The sequence below is a fragment of the Carcharhinus amblyrhynchos genome, chromosome 15 (genome assembly GCF_965287045.1).
Source record: "Carcharhinus amblyrhynchos chromosome 15, sCarAmb.v2.hapA, whole genome shotgun sequence".
In the NCBI taxonomy this organism is placed as follows: Eukaryota; Metazoa; Chordata; class Chondrichthyes; order Carcharhiniformes; family Carcharhinidae; genus Carcharhinus; species Carcharhinus amblyrhynchos.
This window is the reverse complement of record NC_137338.1, coordinates 51,779,156-51,797,513: the sequence shown is the minus strand read 5'-3', so window position 1 is coordinate 51,797,513 and position 18,358 is coordinate 51,779,156. Positions and strand designations below refer to the sequence as shown.

The following is an 18,358-nucleotide window of genomic DNA, read 5'->3' as shown; positions in this document are numbered from 1 at the left end:
GGGATCTCCTTATTTAGAGGCCCATTGATGGAGTAATATTTATTGTCAGGTTTTTTTCCACGTTTTCAGTGTAAGTAATGTGTTTGGATGATGTCTGAACTTCACGGAGGAGGACGTGAATAATTTGCCGGGTGTTAGCGATGGAAAGGTGGTAGGACTGGAGGGTCTCAGTGACATTACTGTTACTAGAGAGGCGGTGCTCGACAGACTGGAGGGGCTGATTGTGGGCAAGTCCCCAGGACCGGATGGAATGCATCCGAGGGTTCTGAAAGAAATGGCGGAGGTGATAGTGGATGCCTTGGTGGTTATTTTCCAAATGTTGCTGGATTCTGGGGAAGTGCCGGAAGATTGGAAAATGGCTAATGTTACGCCATTGCTTAAGGAAGGTGGCAGGCAAAGGGCAGGGAATTATAGGCCGGCTAGTTTAATGTCTGTTGTAGGTAAAATGTTAGAATCCGTCATCAAGGAGGAAATAGTGAGGCACCTTGAGGGGAATTGCTTGATAGAGCAGACGCAGCACGGTTTTGTTAAAGGGAAGTCGTGTCTGACAAATTTATTGGAGTTCTATGAGGATGTGTCTAGGGCGGTGGATAGAGGAGAGCCGGTGGATGTGGTCTTGATTTTCAGAAGGCATTTGACAAGGTACCTCACAAGAGGTTATTGCAGAAGGTAAGGGGGCATGGAGTTGGGGGTAGGGTGTTAGCGTGGATAGAGGATTGGTTGTCAAATAGGAGGCAGAGAGTGGGGGTCAATGGGTGCTATTCGGATTGGCGGTTGGTGACTAGTGGAGTGCCCCAGGGGTCGGTGCTGGGGCCTCAGCTATTTACCATTTATATAGATGATCTGGAGGAGGGAACCGAGTGTATGGTGTCGAAATTTGCTGATGACACCAAGATTGGTGGAACGGCAAATTGCGCGGAGGGTGTGGAGAGTCTGCAGAAGGATCTTGATAGGCTGGGCGAATGGGCCAGGAACTGGCAAATGGAATTTAGTGTTGGCAAGTGCGAGGTGGTCCACTTTGGTAGGAATAATGGTAGGAAGGACTATTACTTACGTGGCAAAAAACTGCAGCAGGCGACGGTGCAGAGGGACCTCGGGGTCCTTATGCATGAGTCGCAAAAACCCAGCCTGCAGGTGCAGCAGGTGGTCAGGAAGGCTAATGGGATGCTGGCCTTCATAGCGAGGGGGGATTGAATATAAAAGTAGGGAGGTCTTGCTGCAGCTGTATAGGGCACTGGTGAGGCCGCAGCTGGAGTACTGTGTGCAGTTTTGGTCGCCGCACTTACGCAAGGATATTTTGGCCTTGGAGGGAGTGCAGAGGAGGTTTACTAGGCTGATACCGGAGTTGAGGGGGTTGAACTATGAGGAGAGGCTGAATAAGCTAGGCTTGTACTCGTTAGAGTTTAGAAGAATGAGGGGAGATCTCATTGAGACATTTAAGATGATGAATGGGATGGATAGGATAGAGGTGGAGAGGCTCTTCCCGCTGAGAAAGGACAGTAGGACTAGAGGGCACAGCCTCAAGATAAAGGGGGGGCAGTTTAGAACGGAGTTGAGGAGGAACTTCTTCACTCAAAGGGCGGTGAATCTCTGGAATTCTCTGCCCGTTGAAGTGGTGGAGGCTGCCTCGCTAAATATATTTAAGACACGGGTTGATAGGTTTTTGATAGGCAAGGGGATTAAGGGTTATGGGGAGAGGGCGGGAATGTGGAACTGAGACACGACAGATCAGCCATGATGTTATTGAATGGCGGGGCAGGCTCGAAGGGCTAGGTGGCCTACTCCTGCTCCTATTTCTTATGTTTTTATGAATATCAAGTGGGAATTGTTATCTTGCCCATGTACAAATATTATGCTAGAAGTTTGGAATTTATTAACCAGCACAAGAAATAGTCCTTGAAGAACAGGATGGAATTTTAGTAACCAGGATGAGCAAAAGGCTTGGGTGTTGATTAGGATTAAATTTCAAAAGCAGCAAACCTGACCTAACCTGCCTCTAAAATTTCCAGTTTTAATGCAAGTTTGGTAATATGGGATAGTGGGTGACTAATCTGCTCTCCAAAGTGACTTCTTAACTCATATATTTAAATGCAGTTATATGGTTCAAATTTTAGCTTTGTTTTAAAATTAATTGCTGCGGACCAAGTTCTTCAGGAGTTGGGAAACCTGAGTAATGGAGAGAGGTCAGGATGATCAGATTTAATTGTTAGCCCCTAAGATGGGCTGGGGGAGTAGAAATGTTTCACCTCACTGCCTTGGTCACCCCCTCATGTCCCAAGGAAACCTGTTTTCTGCTCAGTGTGATCGATACCCTGTGACTGGACTCACCCTGTGACTGGTCCCTCACAATGCATCCCTGATCTGTCCAGTTGATGATCTATTCATGGCCAACCCCCACTAATTTATCCATCATCTTCTGATCTTTCCCTACATATCCCACCACCAAAAGTCTCCTACCAATCTCTGATCTGCCTCTGTCATCATCCATCTCTCCACTTCCTGGCAATGGTCTGGTGCAACACCTGTCAGGCTCCCTCCCTCCCACCTTCTAAATACATGGGTATTATAATTCAATTCAATAATTTTTAGAAGGAACTTCATTCAATTGTTTCAATACATACCTAATTTTTACAAATCGTTTGAACTTGTAGCTTCAGCCTGAATTATATCGTTGCATACTGGGCAATCTGGACATTCTCCATTGAGAAGTATCTTGGTAAACCAGTTAATTATTGACTGATGGAACAGTGCCCCTATCACAGGTTACATAAGGGATTGGACTTATCACATGTTAGCAACGTAGCTTCAAGTGCACATCTAATTTGTAACATTTACTGGAGATAAAAAACTGAAACTTTCCATTCATCAGTCTTGAATAAGTTCAAGCCCAAACCTAGCTAATCTACTTACCATTGGGCCCTTAAATCCAAAGATTCACTTAAAAGTTCTGTTTGCCAAATAACAAAGAACTAATGACTTGGATACTCATAAGAGCCAATACGTTATCTGTGTTAGATCCCACAGTGGAAACCCACCCCCTCCTCTTGCTCAACACCAGCTGTCACGTTTCCACAATGGCCTGTTAGATCCCCAATTTAGTCAGGTATATTTGATACCCAATCCAAATTTCACTGTCACGGAGCTTTGGCAAATCAACTGGCTGATGAAAATAATTGTGAAGAGACACTGGCTGGAAGTTTCTGGCCATTCACGCTGGCAGGATCTTCTGGTCCTGCTGGCGACGCAAACCCATCATGTGTTTCCCAGCAATGAGAGGTGCCATCAATAGGAATCCCCATACCCAGCGGCGGGACCAGAAGGTCCTGCCACTGGCAAACAGCGCACTGCCACCTGCCATCAGAAACATGCGATGAGGAAGCCAGAGAATTGCACTTGTCTTCCACCCATCTCCCTCTGATGATGAAGGGTCATCCAAACTCAAAACATTAACTTTATTTTCTCTCCACAATTGCTGTCAGACCTGCTAAGATTTTCCAGCGTTTTCTATTTTTATTTCAGATTTCAACATCCGCAGTAATTTGCTTTTATCCCCCCATTGTCTCCACTGAATTATTTTGAGAAGCATTTTTGTTTGCTTGACAAACAGTGGAGTGTGTAATTTGCATCAAATTGCATGTGTCAATCTAGCTGTAGGCATGCATCAAAATTGCACTGAAGTTCCTGACTATTTTAAGTTTGTGAACATAAATAAGAGTTGTCAAGCAGGATGTGTACCAGATCCCTAGAGATCTTGCACTATCATCACATTTTAAAAAAAGTTTGAATCTACATTGAAGTGCTGTATTATGAGCTAGAAAGTGGAATGAGGCATGAAAAGCTCTTTTTCACGAAGGGACTGACTTTTATACTCCCATGTCAGTGGGTTTGAGGGAGGGTGGAGGATGGAGTGGGAGTGGTAAGAGGAGATAAAATCAAGGGGGTGGCCTTCTGCCTGTCCTCAACCTGTCTGAAGTTTTGCAGGGGGTGAGGAGATGCTGAGCAGCCTGCTTATCCTTCAGCCTACTGACATCCTTAAGTGGCCGCTTATTTGTCTGTTAAAGGGTCTGATCCTGCAACAGCTTTACCTGCATGGGATGGTGATGGCCAAGAGGCGGGGGTGGGTTTCCACTGTGTGCCCATCAGAAACATCTCTCTACCCAAGGTCATTTCCTTCCCTTTAACCATCCTACTTGGCTTCTGGAATCTGGCCCCCCATGCCTTTTGCCCCACCCACTGCAACAGGTCAGCAGGGCTCAGCAACCTTTGTGGCTTTCTCCTGTCCAGATTATTTTTTTCAATTGTACATCATTTCTGTTGAAATGGTTTCTCCAACACCCTGTATTACAAAACTGACCAACTAAAATATTTATTTAAAGACAAACTGGCAGGAATTTTGACAAGCTGGCTGGGGCCTCACGCAGTAGCTGGAGAACTGGTGGGGAATCCCCATCAGTTCGGTGGTGAAGGCTTGACACAATCAGTGTGCCTTTCAGGCACTTAATTGGCCAGCTTCAGGCTAGCCCTGCAGTTGAAGACCCCAATGGCGCAATTCCTGCACTCTGAGAACTGCTGGCCAACCAGAAACTGGAGGCTCCTCATGCTGCCAGCATCAGCATTGGATGTGGCAACTGTTGGCAGTTACCAACCAGAGGTCTTGGATGAGATCCCTGAGCAAAGGATTGTTCGGGATCACTGAGGACTGGGTAGGGTGTGGTTTTGTTAGGGAGGGGTGGAGGCTATGGAGATAGGAGATGGGGGAAGTGGGCGTGGAGGTAAAGGCAGGGGAGTGGCTTTTTCTGAGTGTTCTCCGTCCCTCACTCCCCAGATATCTTCCGGAAATCCCAACAGGAATTGGGTTAGTGGCCTTCTGAGGATGTGGGGAAACCATGCAGCCGCCACTTAATTCCTGATTAAATTATGGAGGGCTCGGGGTAATGGGTGTCACTTGGTTTATTAATGTGCATACCTGACATAACATAAGAACTAGAAGCAGGAGTAGATCATCTGGCCCCTCGAGCCTGCTCCGCCATTCAATAAGATCATGGCTGCTCTTTTCATGGAGTCAACTCCAATTACCCTTCTCACCATAGCCATTTCCGTGTAAATATTTTGTAGACTTCTATAAGCTCACCCCTCAACCTTCTAAATTTGAGAATAAATGCAAAATGATATAATGTACAGAACTTGTGTATCACAACTAGAATTAGTCCATGAAAAAGAGCTTAATGTTTTGCAAACCTTTAGGATTACTCTTCAATACTTATAATAAATGAACCATGCACGTTCTTGGATACGTTTCAGGGAAGCTAGGATAAGCACAAGAGGGACAATGCTGACAGGGTTAGATAGGAGGAGGGAAAAATGAGGCTTGTGTGGAGCATAAACACCAATATGAACCAAATAACCTGCTTTTGTGCTGTGCCTCTATGTAAGATTCAAGGAGTCTGATTTGTTCCTAATAAGTTATCAAGGCACTGAAAGTTCTACACATTTTATACCTATTCTTTGATAAAGTTCGAGCAAGCCTCTTGGATTGTATCCCCCATCAGGTTAATACATAAAACATAAAAGCAACATTGATAGTTGAGACAATAATATCAGTGCTCAACAATGGACCTTCTTTCGCTCAGCAATTATAAGAACAGAAGGTTATCTGCATCTTGCACTTAATCCATAGATACTGGAACACCCACCTATGCTGTCATTATTGGTGTATCATTTGTAACAGCACTCCACTCTAAGAGGCCAGTCACGAAATCGCCCTTCCTCTTCAAGTATTACATTTAATTTAATTAACCTTGAATAAGAGATTCCTGGGATTCTAAAAGAGACAAATCATTTCACAAAACCGTTTGTTTTTTCTTTATACTGTATTTGGAGCTCACCTTCCGCTGTCATAACTTTAAAATGATATACATGCAGTTCGCAAGATAAAACAAATCTTAATTTTACTCTAAACCATTTTATATTCCAGTGCATTCTGGACTATCAAAAAAAGTTTAGCTTGAATTGTCACTAGCCCCAAATAAAGAAGAAACATGGCAAAACAAAAATGCTGTGCATTGGTTTGAACAATAGCGATTCAATTTTATTTAAACTTTTCGTGTGAATCTGAGTTTCTGTCTGATCCATTAGCTGGCAAAAAGAATCTACTAAAACTATTTTTGCACTATAACTGCACTGTAATACAAAATTACAAACAAGGCCAAGCTAAAGAATAAGGATAGTATTAATCTCAAGAACATACATAACATTTAAGTATGTTCCTTAGAGCAAAGGCTGCATTCCTTGACAACATATTGGCTGTAGTGCTATAGCACTATGTTCCAGGAATTGCTGTGCCCACTAGCCTGGGCAGTGAGTATAGCTATAGCATGACAACAAGTGATCATGATTTCCTGGCTTTATAAAATATATACCAATTACTACCTTGTCAGCCTACTCCCAGTCATCGGGAAAATAATGCAAGTTGCCAACATTGCTATCAAGCGGCACTTATTCTGCAATAATTAGCTCAATTTAGGACCCACCAGTGCTACTCATCACCAGGCCTCATTTAGCCTTGGTCCAAATAAAGACAGAAATGGAATTCCACACTTAAGATGAGAGTGACTGCCTTTGAGAACATGTGCCTGGGTGTTGCACCAAAGAGTTCTCATAAATCTGAAGCCAATATGGATTAAAAGGACACACTTCCAGAGGTTGGAGTCAAAGCTGGCACGGTGGCATTGTGGTTAGCACTGCTGCCTCTAGAGACCTGAAGGTTCGATTCCTGGCTTGGATCACTGTCTGTTTGCACGCTCTGTCCGTGTCTGCTTGGGGGTTTCCTCCGGATGCTCCTGTTTCCTCCCACAGTACAAAGATGTGCGAGTTATGTTGATTGGCCATCCTAAATTGCCCCTTAGTGTCCCAGGATGTGTAGGTTAGAGGGATTAACAATATGTGAGGTGCTGGGAATAGGGTGGGACTGTTGTTGGTGCAGACTAAATGGACAAATGGCCTCCTTCTGCACTGTAGTGTTTCTATGATTTCTATAATTCTATGAAATAAAGATGGTTGTGGATGTTAGAGACCAACCATTTCAGCCCCAATTACTTTCAACTAATTCATTAATAACCTTCCCATCATCATTAGTCAGAGGCTAGCTGTTTACTAATAATTTCACTGCACTCAACTCTGTTTATAATTCCATTAATAATGAAGAATGTCCACTTGTAAGATCAGGGCAACAACCAAGCTTAGGTTAATAAGTAGCAAATAGCTTTAATGCCACACAAGTGTCAGGCAATGGACAAATCTAATGAGGAAAAGCCAAGCTATCTTCTCTAGATATTCAATGACAATACCATCACTGAGTCCCCATCAACATCCTGCTGGTCAAGAGTGACCAGAAGTTAAACTGGGACAATAATCTAAATGTGTGACTGCTTAAGCAGGTTTGAAGCTGGACATCCCATGGTGACTAGCTCACCTCCTGACTCCCAAAGCTGCTTTACCACCTGCAAGGCATACATCAGGAATGTGACGGAAAAAGCTTCACTTCTCAGAATGGCTACAACAACAGTAAGAAGTTCCACGCCATTCAGGGCAAAGCAGTTGATTGAATATGTATCGACAAACTTAAATAATTACTTCCTTCCCTATAATGTAGCTACAGCACGTATCACTCTCCGGAACTAATTGGAGTAACTTATCAAGCCTTCTTTGGCAGCACCTCCCAAATGCATCTAGAAAGATAAGGACAGGCAATGCACGAGAACACTATGAACTTCAAGTTCACTCATATCATCAGCTGTCATGGCTGAGACATATAATACCATTTCTTCATGGACATTGATTCAAAATACTGGATTTCCTATCTAACTGAGAACATAGACTACAGTGAATCAAGCAGAAGACACACCAAGTACAAACAAATGCAGTATTCAGCTAAACAGTCATTATTTCATGACTGTGAAGGTGGTTGGTTCTGCATTGTTTTATTCATTCATGGGATGTGGACATCGCTGGCTGGGCCAGCGTGAACCGCACTGGTGTGGGTCTGGAGTCACATATAGCTCAGACTAGATAAGGACAGAGATTTCCTTCCTTAAAGGGCATTAGTTTGCCAGATGGGTTTTTACAACAATCAACAATGGTTTCATAGTCATCATTAGATTTTTAAATCCAGATTTTTTTATTGAATTCAAATTTGTGGGATTTGCACTTGCGTCCCCAGATCTCTGGATTACTAATCTAGTGACAATATCATTATGCCACCACGTCCCTTAGGATAAAGTTTAGAGGATTTGGAATTGGATAAGAGAGAGAGAGAGAAATTAAACAATTTTGCCAGTGAAAATTGCATTTGGCAGATAAGTACTTCAGTTTTTGTCAGGGAGATGTGATCAGGTAGACTTGAGATTGGAAGATGAGATTACTACATTTAAAATCAAGAGAATACATATTAAATAAATTAATCAAACTCAAAAGAGGATGAAATGTATGGCCTGTAAGGATTCTATCAACGTATATTGAAAGGATCTAGGGAAGAGATAACAGAGGCATTATTGTGCAGATTTAATAATTCACTAGTTAAAAACAGTGTGGTGTCAAAAGATTGCCAGAAAGCTATATTATTTCACCTGTGTTAAAGAAGGGAGATGGAACATTTCTTGGGAACTATGGACCAGTCAGCTTAATACTGGTGATGGGACAAATAAAAGAACCCCTACTGGTGGAGGAAATAGAAAAGCTCAACAAGCCGGAAATAACATTATATATCACCAACATGGATTAAAAGAGAAGGTTTTCCTTGATGAATCTCATTTATTCTTTGAAGTAATAACAGAAAGACTAGACAAAGATAATGCAGTCGATGTAATTCATCTGGATTTCTGAAAGGCCTTCAGTAAGGTGTCATTTACTAGACTAATAGAGCATGTGGAGTGAGAAAACAGAAAAAAAAAAGAATGTACAGTGCACTGGTTGCAAGATAGAAAATGAAAAGCAGTGGTGAAAAGTAGGTATTCTGAGTGGCAGAAGTTGAAACATGGGGTCCCACAAGGGTGAGCACCTGTACGACTGTATATTAATAACTCAGTCTATAGGATCAAAAGTACAATTTTTATATTTGGGATGCCAATAGGTTGGAGGTGATAGTCAATACATAGCAGGACTGCAACAAACACTGAGAAAATAATGAAAGAAGTTGTTAATAAATTGGAACAATGGCATGTAATCAGGAAATTAATTTCAATGTAGGTAATAAGTGTGAGGTATCACATTTTGCTAAGAATAGTACAAAAGTCAAGTATTAGAAGAATTATATTGGATGGGGGAGCAGAGGGATCTAGGTGAACAAATACACAAATCATTAAAAGTAGTTTAATGAGGCGATTAAAAAAAAACCACAGCCACTTTCCAGAAAAGTAGATAAATTAGTTAAATTTGCAAGAATGTTTTTCTTGGACCACATTTCGAGCATTTAACACAGTTCTGGGTCTGGATGGTATTGTTGTCGGTGCGGGTTTGATGGGCCTCCAAATGGCCCCCTTCTGCACTGTAGGGTTTCTATGATTCTATTCACCATTTCATAAAAAGTGCATAAAGGCATCAGAGAAGGTGGAAAGAAAATTACAAGAATGGTGCGAAAACTGTGCAGTTATACTTACCAGGAACAGGGCTGCTTTTAATGCTTTCAGTAGTCAATTTACTGTGCATCTTAATCACAAGAATCACTGAAGCAGGAAGATTTTATTTATTTTTGAAAGCTTTGCAAATTCATTAGAAATTGCAAATTTCATCAAATTTTCATGAGAAACTGTTTATGATGTTAGTGCTGTATAAAAACCAGAGTAAGTCTTACTCACAGATATTACCTTCAGGTATTGAAGTCTGCTGCACTGTTTTTATTGTACAGAGTAGAGCATGGCCTCAATTCCAGCTCAGACTGAAGGAATGAAATTATGGTCTAAGGGTCTCATGTAGAATGAGCTCTTCCAGTTCAGACTGAGTCAGTGTGCATTTACGGCAAAAAAAACCTACAATCCTGATAAACAGAAATCACTTTATTTTTCATACAGTGACCGCTAATTTGTTTAGAGTTGTTCCACCAACTCCACCAACCAATGTGTCTTCATCAGAAGTGTGGCTAATATGCCATTCATGCGTGCAAGCTAGTTTTCCACTCCAGTTCAAGCAGAGTTGTGACAGCTGTGAGGAAATTCCAGCTTTTAGCAGTCGGTGACAAATCCCATTTAATTCAATAGCAAAGCACAGAAGCCTTTTTTTTGACCAGCTTTTTATTATTTCGTTTACATTTTGTACTATTACAGTTGAATACTTTATGCCCAAAGAGCGCACTGATGTGCTTAATCAGATGCATTCATCCAATGTAGCCAATTATTGAGGAAAATCAGTTTTAGTCTTGGTTGTAAAAACTGGAATTTCTAAATTTCCCATGTGAAAATCTGGGACAAAATCATTTTTCCATGTCATGATGGGTAGAATTTTCTGGCCCTTCCCACGAGCAGGATCTTCTGATGCCACTGAAGGTGACCACTGGAGTGTTCTCTGGCCACACGACAGGCAAGCCACGCAAAATGCCGTAAATGTCAGCAGGACTGATGGGCATCCAGTGGTGAGCTGTCTCCACCACCAGGAAACACAACACAGGGGTGTGAAGCGCGAAAACCCCACCCAGTGTGTTGAATGTAATAGAACTCCATGGTACAGACCCAGAATCATGTAAACCACCATCGGCACCTTTTTACATGCTGTCAAGTGTAATTACTTTCTACTGACATAAACCTAATTAAGGGGCTAATATGGGTGAAGGTTGTGTGGTGATAAATTCCCTAAACATTTAAATTTGTGACAGTCACTAACTCATTCTTATAATCCTCTGTTGAAGGTGTTATGGAGTTCATAATTGGACACACAACACTGTTCATGAAAAAGCTATGTTAATGAAGAATGCTAATCAGTGTGAAAATAAATGGTTCCACAGGGCCAGTGAGAGGGAGGCTGCGCTGGAAGCAGCCCTCAGATTGCTGCAGCAGTTCTATCTGGATTTGGACAAATTCCGGGCCTGGCTTACAGAAGCGGAGACCACTGCCAATGTGTTGCAGGATGCCACCTATAAAGAAAGGCTGTTGGATGACGCACAGCTTGTTCGAAAGCTGACAAAACAGTGGCAGGTACATTTGGTGGTGTGTTTCTAATATGTTTGCAGTTCAATCATAATAACATTGTTCTTGTACATATGGTAGTCAGTACCAGAAGTTCAATTAGCAAAAATGAGTTTTGATCACCTGAAGATATTATTTCAATGAATCCGCTCTGCTTAATAACTGGAGGCAAATGCCATAAGTCTGTTGTTAAACCATTTTGATGTAAATTTTTGAAGACACTTATTTGGGCTGAACTGTCTTCAGCACCTATTCAACTTTCTGTCTTCAGATGATTCAAATAAGTTTGTAAAAAAAGAGACATCTTGTTGAAGCTTTTCGTCCTGCACTCATAAAGACAATTCACAAAAATACCAATGTAAGGGAAAACAAAATTATTTTGTTTAATTGAAATAGGTAAAATATATGTATATGTTGCACTTGTTTCAGCTAAACAAAATAAATGACAACCATCCACTGGTTCATTCCTCGAGGCAATGCCGTGACAATCAGATTCAAGCTGCCTAATTTAAATTTCATACAATGCTTGGCAGTTAACCGTTAGTTAACATCAGTTGGTGCATTCTCCATGGCAATGCCTCGACTAATCAGAATCTATTTGCCAACCAATCAGCACTGTCTTCTCATACAGTATAATTGTTTTGTTTTCCTTTACGTTGATATTGTTGTGAATTGTCCTGGGTATAAATTGTCCCATTGGTAAAATGCAGCATGGGTTCATGAAGGGCAGGTCATGTTTGACTAATTTGGTGGAATTCTTTGAGAACATGACATGTGCAGTGGACAATAGGAAGCCTGTGGATGTGGTATATCTGGATTTGCAGAAGGCATTTGACAAGGTGCTGCACCAAAGACTGCTACATAAGATAAAGGTGCACAGTGCTATAGGTGATGAATTAGCATGGATAGAGGATTGGTTAACTGACAGAAAGCAAAGAGTGGCGGTAAATGGTGTTTTCCTGGTTGGCAATGGTGTGGCTCAGGGATCAGTGTTGGGACCGCAATTGTTTACGATCTACATAAATGATTTGGAGTTGGGGACCAAGTGCAGTGTGTCAAAATTCGCAGATGACACTAAGATGAATGGCAGAGCAAAGTGTGCAGAGCTTGCTGAAAAACCTGCAAAGGGATATAGATAGCCAAAGTGTGTGGGCTGGCAGAGGAGTACAATGTTGGTAAATGTGAGGTCATCCATTTTGGTAGGAATAACAGCAAAATGGACTGTTACTTAATTGGTAAAAAATTGCAGTATGCTGCTGTGCAGAGGGACCTGGGTGTCCTTGTGCAGGAGTCTCAAGGAGTTAGTTTGCAGGTGCAGCAAGTAATTGAAAAGGCAAATGGAATTTTGCCCTTCATTGCTAGAAGTATGGAGTTTAAAAACAGCGAGGTTATGTTGCAGCTTATAATGTGCTGGTGAGACCACACCTGGAGTACTGTTTAGTTTTGGTCTCCTTACATGAGAAAGGATAGACTGGTACTGGAGGGGGTGCAGAGGAGATTCACTAGATTGATTCCGGAGTTGAGAGGGTTGGATCATGAGAGACTGAGTAGACTGGGGCTATACCCATTGGAATTCAGAAGAATGAGGGGAGATCTTATAGAAACATATAAGATTATGAAGGGAATGGATAAGATAGAAGCAGGGAAGTTTTTTCCACTGGCGGGTGAAACTAGAACTAGGGGGCATAGCCTCAAAATAAGGGGAAGCAGATTTAGGACTGAGTTGAGGAGGAACTTCTTCACACAAAGGGTTGTGAATCTGTGGAATTCACTGCCTAGTGAAGCAGTTGAGGCTACCTTATTGAATGTTTTTAAGGCAAGAATAGATAAATTTTTGAGCAGTTAAGGAATTAACGGTTATGGTGAGTGAATGGACAAGTGGAACTGAGGCCACAAAAAGATCAGCCATGATTTTACTAAATGGTGGAGCAGGCTCGAAGGACCAGATGGCCTACTCCTGCTTCTAATCCTATGTCCTGATGGGTGTAAGATGAAAAGCTTCAACAAAATGTTCCTTTTTCAGCAATACTCCAGTTTTACTACCAAACAACGGTAAGTTTGTAAAATATGAATTCAAATGAAAAACATCTAATTCTGTAGATAGTTGTGCAAAATTGATCTGTATAATGTACAATTCCTTTGTGAAACTGCGGAAATAGTCCATTTGGAGATTTGATGCATCTTTAGAGCTGATGATACTGTTTGCTCGAATGGAAATGTTTAAAATTGTGTCCCATGCATTCACAGATAATCATTGGCCATGGGGCAGAAGTTTCTTCCTGGTTTGATGAGATTAGTTATGTGAACAGTCAGAGGGGGAAAAGGCTTGTAGTCTAATTAAAATTACTTTGAGTTAAACCAGGAGTAAGTTCATGGGAAAACCAAACCGCCCGCTTAGCTTCTGATCCAAAATATTATAGCCTATTCTCACACATGTTAAAGTCAAGATCATTTTTATTGAACAAACTGTTCATTTAGCAGATGAACTGCTGCTAGTTTGTTCTCTTCTGTCAGCAAAATTCTTCATCATCGGTTGATAATAAAATGTACGTTAGCAAAGACTGGAGCAAATTACATGAGGGACCATCATACATACCAGCAACAAAGTTCAAAAGAGTTGCAGAGGCTAAGAGATAGATCAAAAAGCATTGATTAACTGATTTCAATTTTAAGTTTTAAAAGCCAGTGGATGATAAGAGGGAGAGAAGACTGGGAGACAGGAGGGATGGAATAGGCTTTGGATAAGATTAAATTAAAGTAAGAATCAGCACAGTGACCCTTCATGTCAATGTTTTCAACATTCAGAGGGAAGGAAGAGTTTTCAGAATGGCTTATTTGAAGGAATATCACAAGGAGGTTAAGGCACCATCAGCGTAACCAGAACATAGAAGAAATAAGTTATTGATATGAAAAGTTAAGGGTTTGAAGACAAAACAGCACTGTATTTGCCTCATTGAAGGCTATAGAGGAGATGGACGTGCAGTGATTCAATTGTTGCAGTTCCAGAGGACTGGAAGTGTGTCCTCTTGAGGATATGCAGTTTGATGGAAACACCAAAGAGTGCAAGCATCAGAGAGAGCAGATATATTTGGGTGATGAATGGAAGTGATGATTTTTACAGGGAGAAGCAAGAGAAAGGGAGAGAAAACTTGGAGCTTCGGAGCTAATGGAAAAGGTACCAAATTCATGCTGTATACCAAATGTACAATCCATCACGACAACACCAAAGTGTTGAGTGTGAAGGCTATTTAACCATTGGAGCATTGCAGATTAACGTTAACTGTATCTCACTCATTTCCCACATCTCCAAACTTTAGGAGACAATGGATTGAGAGCAGGAGCAGAAATCCTGATTCATTTTTTCCTTTTATTGCTGAGAAACAATGTGGCCAGTTGTATCACCAAGATAATTCACCCAGCAGTGAGCGATGAGTTTTCAGGATTGTAAAAATAATTCCCGGACATAGTGCTATTACCAATTGAACTAACAGGCAAGTCATTTTCTAATTTATATTATAAAATCCAAGAGCAGAAATTAATGACCCCCACCTGCCAAGGAAAGTTCAGAGCCTGGAGGATGCTGTGTAATTGGCTGGGAAGATGTGGATTGAGATCCCATGTCCTTCCTGCCTTCCTTGAATGGCCCTATAGGGAAGTCACCTTCTTCCCTTGCTGTCGACTCCCTCTCAGGACCCCTTTCGCATCCTGTCCCCTCCCCTCCTGCCATTTTTACCCAACTGTGGCCATGTTTGAGTGCAAAGCCTAACACTGTCCATGGAAGTTCCCTTTTTTCCTGGTAATTATGTCAGGCCTTCCATAGAGTTCCCAGTTGTTCATCAGGCGGATCATCGGTTGCACTCATTAAATTCTGCCCCAAATAGTCCTACCATTATTCAACTTCCTGCATGGCCTCTCCTGTCTTAATCTCTATAATCTTCTCCAGTTTTATAACTCACTCCCTCGATTTCTTTGACTCTGAACCTTATGTGAAGTGTCCCAGCCACCCTTATCATTGACAACTTTGGCTTCAGCCACCTCGGAGTGGTGCTTTGGAATTCCCTTTGTAGAGCCCTTCAACTTTCCTCCTCTGAAGACACTTATTCAAACCTACTTCCTTGACAAAGGTCACTTCTCCTAATAGCCCCTTCTGGGGCCTCCCAGCCTTTTTTTTTGATTATGCTTCTGCAAAGTGCTTTGGACATTCTTCTGCCTTAATGGCACTGCAAACAGACATTCTTACTGTTACCATTATTGCTTAAGTACAGATATTTGTTTTGTAGCTGTAACAGCTAATGCATAAATGATAACCTTAAACATGTTTGTTGCATTTGAAGGGAAAAGTTTTTGAAATTCCATTGCAGCTAAACACCGATGCTGCATTTGTGTGACAAGTAAGTCGACGAATCTTACAAAAGTTTAGCAGCAGATAGCTTTTTACTGGGTCTGCACTGGAGTAATTGAGATTGTGGTGACAGCTCCTGATTCATGATAACCAGCTGAGTGTGTAAAATCCTATGTATTCTGACACTGTGTAACTAGTGGGCTTCCTGTGGAATGCCTTGAGGCTATCTAGCATTTGAAATAAGACTCAAGAGGGAGAACAAACATTACAATCTACCCAAGGTGACCTTACTCGAGTTTTATACGTGGCATCTGTAACATAGCAGAATAGCCCACAGTTTCTACACTTTTATTTTTTCAATACAAGAGAAGGAAAATTATGCCCTCGTAAACAAGCTATAAAATGGAAAGAAAATATATTTGTCAGAGAAAAAGCACTATCAGGAAAATATTAATATGAAAGACTGCTTTCTAAATCCTGTAGTTATTTCGTCAACTTTGAGGAGACTCTTGGGTTCCAAGCAATCTTAGATCTTTATTTAGTTTTGAGTTATTTCTTTTCCATCCCGATGATTGAATGTGAAGGTTAATAACTTACAATTCATGAAGTTAATAAGTGTTTATTTTCCTGTCACACCTCTATATTTTTCTAATGTTCTTTAGAAAGTCAATAAAATATAATAAGCAAAGTAAAAACATATTACAATCTGGAAATCTGAGATTCCGAGTTCACACCTCACCCCTGAAGGCACAGCGCATGTCAGAAGCTGAACGCACTCCAATCAAATTTGGAAAACTGAAAGTAAAATATAGATGCTGGAAATCTGAAATAAAACAGAAAATGCTGGATAACCTCAGCAGGTCTGACAGCATCTGTGGAAAGAGAAACAGGGGAAGAAAGTGAGACTGAGACAAAAATGGCGCAGAATAACAGCAGGCAAAGGGAAGCCACAAGTCTCAGTGGGACTGGAGGTCTGGAGTGCGTTTGCTTCAATGCAGGAACTATAACAGGTCAAACAGATGAACTGAGAGCCTGGATTACTGCTTGGAATTATGATATTGCAATTACACAAACATGGTTAAAGGAGGGACAGGACTGGCAGCTTAACATTCCGGGATATCGTTATTTTAGATGGGACGGAAGGGCTGGGGGAATTAGATTGCTGATTAGGGACACATCACAGCTGTATCAAGGGAGGACACATTGGAAGGATCCCACTGGGCAGTGTTAGGAGCTGGGGCCTATGGGTTCAGGGTCTATGGGGGCTCTGAGGATGGGGCCTATTAGGGCAGGGTATGAAAGGGTGGCCTGATCGAGGGATCAGCTGCCTGTGCCTGCTGCACACTCTGCAAAGGGATCGGATGGGAGAGTGGGCCTGATCAGTCAGTGCAGCGGGGACTAGATGCCCATGCATTGTGGGGACTCAAGATCGGCCACATGCCCCTATGATTGTTGAGGAGGTGGTGAGCTGGTTGTGGCCCTGCTTCTAATTTCTCTCTCTGTTTGTTGAACTCCTGCAGTTGCCATTGAACATGTGCGGCATCAGAGGTCTGCACATACACACTAGCTCCCTCTGCAGGCTGGCTGGTGAATTAAGTCCAGCCCACTGCCTGCAGCAGCTAGAAACAGACGACAACACTTTTTCAATGACTAAGATTGGGTGCAAAAACTTGCCCAAAAAACAGACCAGGAACTCTCCCATTTTTACTCGAGCTGGACACTTAGAATCAATCTTGTAAAATTCCGCCCACTGTCACAGACCCAGAGGATCACAGAGAAAGAGGATTCTACATGCAAAGCCTTCAACTTCTGTAGCCAGTGATGCAGCAAACCAACTACCTACTAGATCTTGAAAGATCTTGGCAGGATGGATAAAAAATAAGCATATTATCTAAATGGTGGGAAATTGCAGAGATCCTAACCTGGGTGCCAGAATACATGGATCACAATAGGCTGGTATGCAGGTGGAGCAAGTAATTAGGAAAGCTAATAAGAACATAAGAAATAGGAGCAGGAGTAGGCCATCTAGCCCTTCGAGCCTGCCCCGCCATTCAATAAGATCATGGCTGATCTGTCGTGGCTCAGTTCCACTTTCCTGCCCTCTCTCCATAACCCTTAATCCCCTCTCTTATCAAAAACCCATCAACCCGCGTCCTAAAAATATTTAGCGAGGCAGCCTCCACCACCTCAACGGGCAGAGAATTCCAGGGATTCACCACCCTTTGAGTGAAGAAGTTCCTCCTCAACTCCGTTCTAAACCGCCCCACCCCCCCCCTTTATCTTGAGGCTGTGCCCCCTAGTCCTACTGTCTTTTTTGAGCGGGAAGAGTCTCTCCACCTCTATCCTATCCATCCCATTCATCATCTTATACGTCTCAATGAGATCTCCCCTCATTCTTCTAAACTCTAACGAGTACAAGCCTAGTTTATTCAGCCTCTCCTCATAGCTCAGTCCCCTCAACTCCGGTATCAGCCTAGTAAACCTCCTCTGCACTCCCTCCAGGGCCAAAATATCCTTGCGCGGGTGTGGCGCCCAAAACTGCACACAGTACTCCAGCTGCGGCCTCACCAATGCCCTATACAGCTGCAGCAAGACCTCCCTACTTTTATATTCAATCCCCCTCGCTATGAAGGCCAGCATCCCATTAGCCTTCCTGACCACCTGCTGCACCTGCAGGCTGGGTTTTTGCGACTCATGCACAAGGACCCCGAGGTCCCTCTGCACCGTCGCCTGCTGCAGTTTTTCGCCACGTAAGTAATAGTCCTTCCTACCATTATTCCTACCAAAGTGGACCACCTCGCACTTGCCAACATTAAATTCCATTTGCCATTTTTGCGAGAGGAGT

General features: G+C 42.3%; 1 protein-coding gene across 9 annotated transcripts in view; it reads left to right on the top strand.

Moving 5' to 3' along the window:
- The window catches only part of dmd (dystrophin), a 1,714,977-nt gene that overhangs the window by 1,431,068 nt on the left and 265,551 nt on the right, over positions 1–18,358 (top strand). For all 9 annotated transcript variants that reach the window (XM_080203928.1, XM_080203931.1, XM_080203930.1 and 6 more), the window contains one exon: positions 10,991–11,180. In XM_080203928.1, coding sequence (XP_080060054.1) covers positions 10,991–11,180 — 190 coding nt within the window. The remainder of the gene's footprint in view (positions 1–10,990; positions 11,181–18,358) is intronic.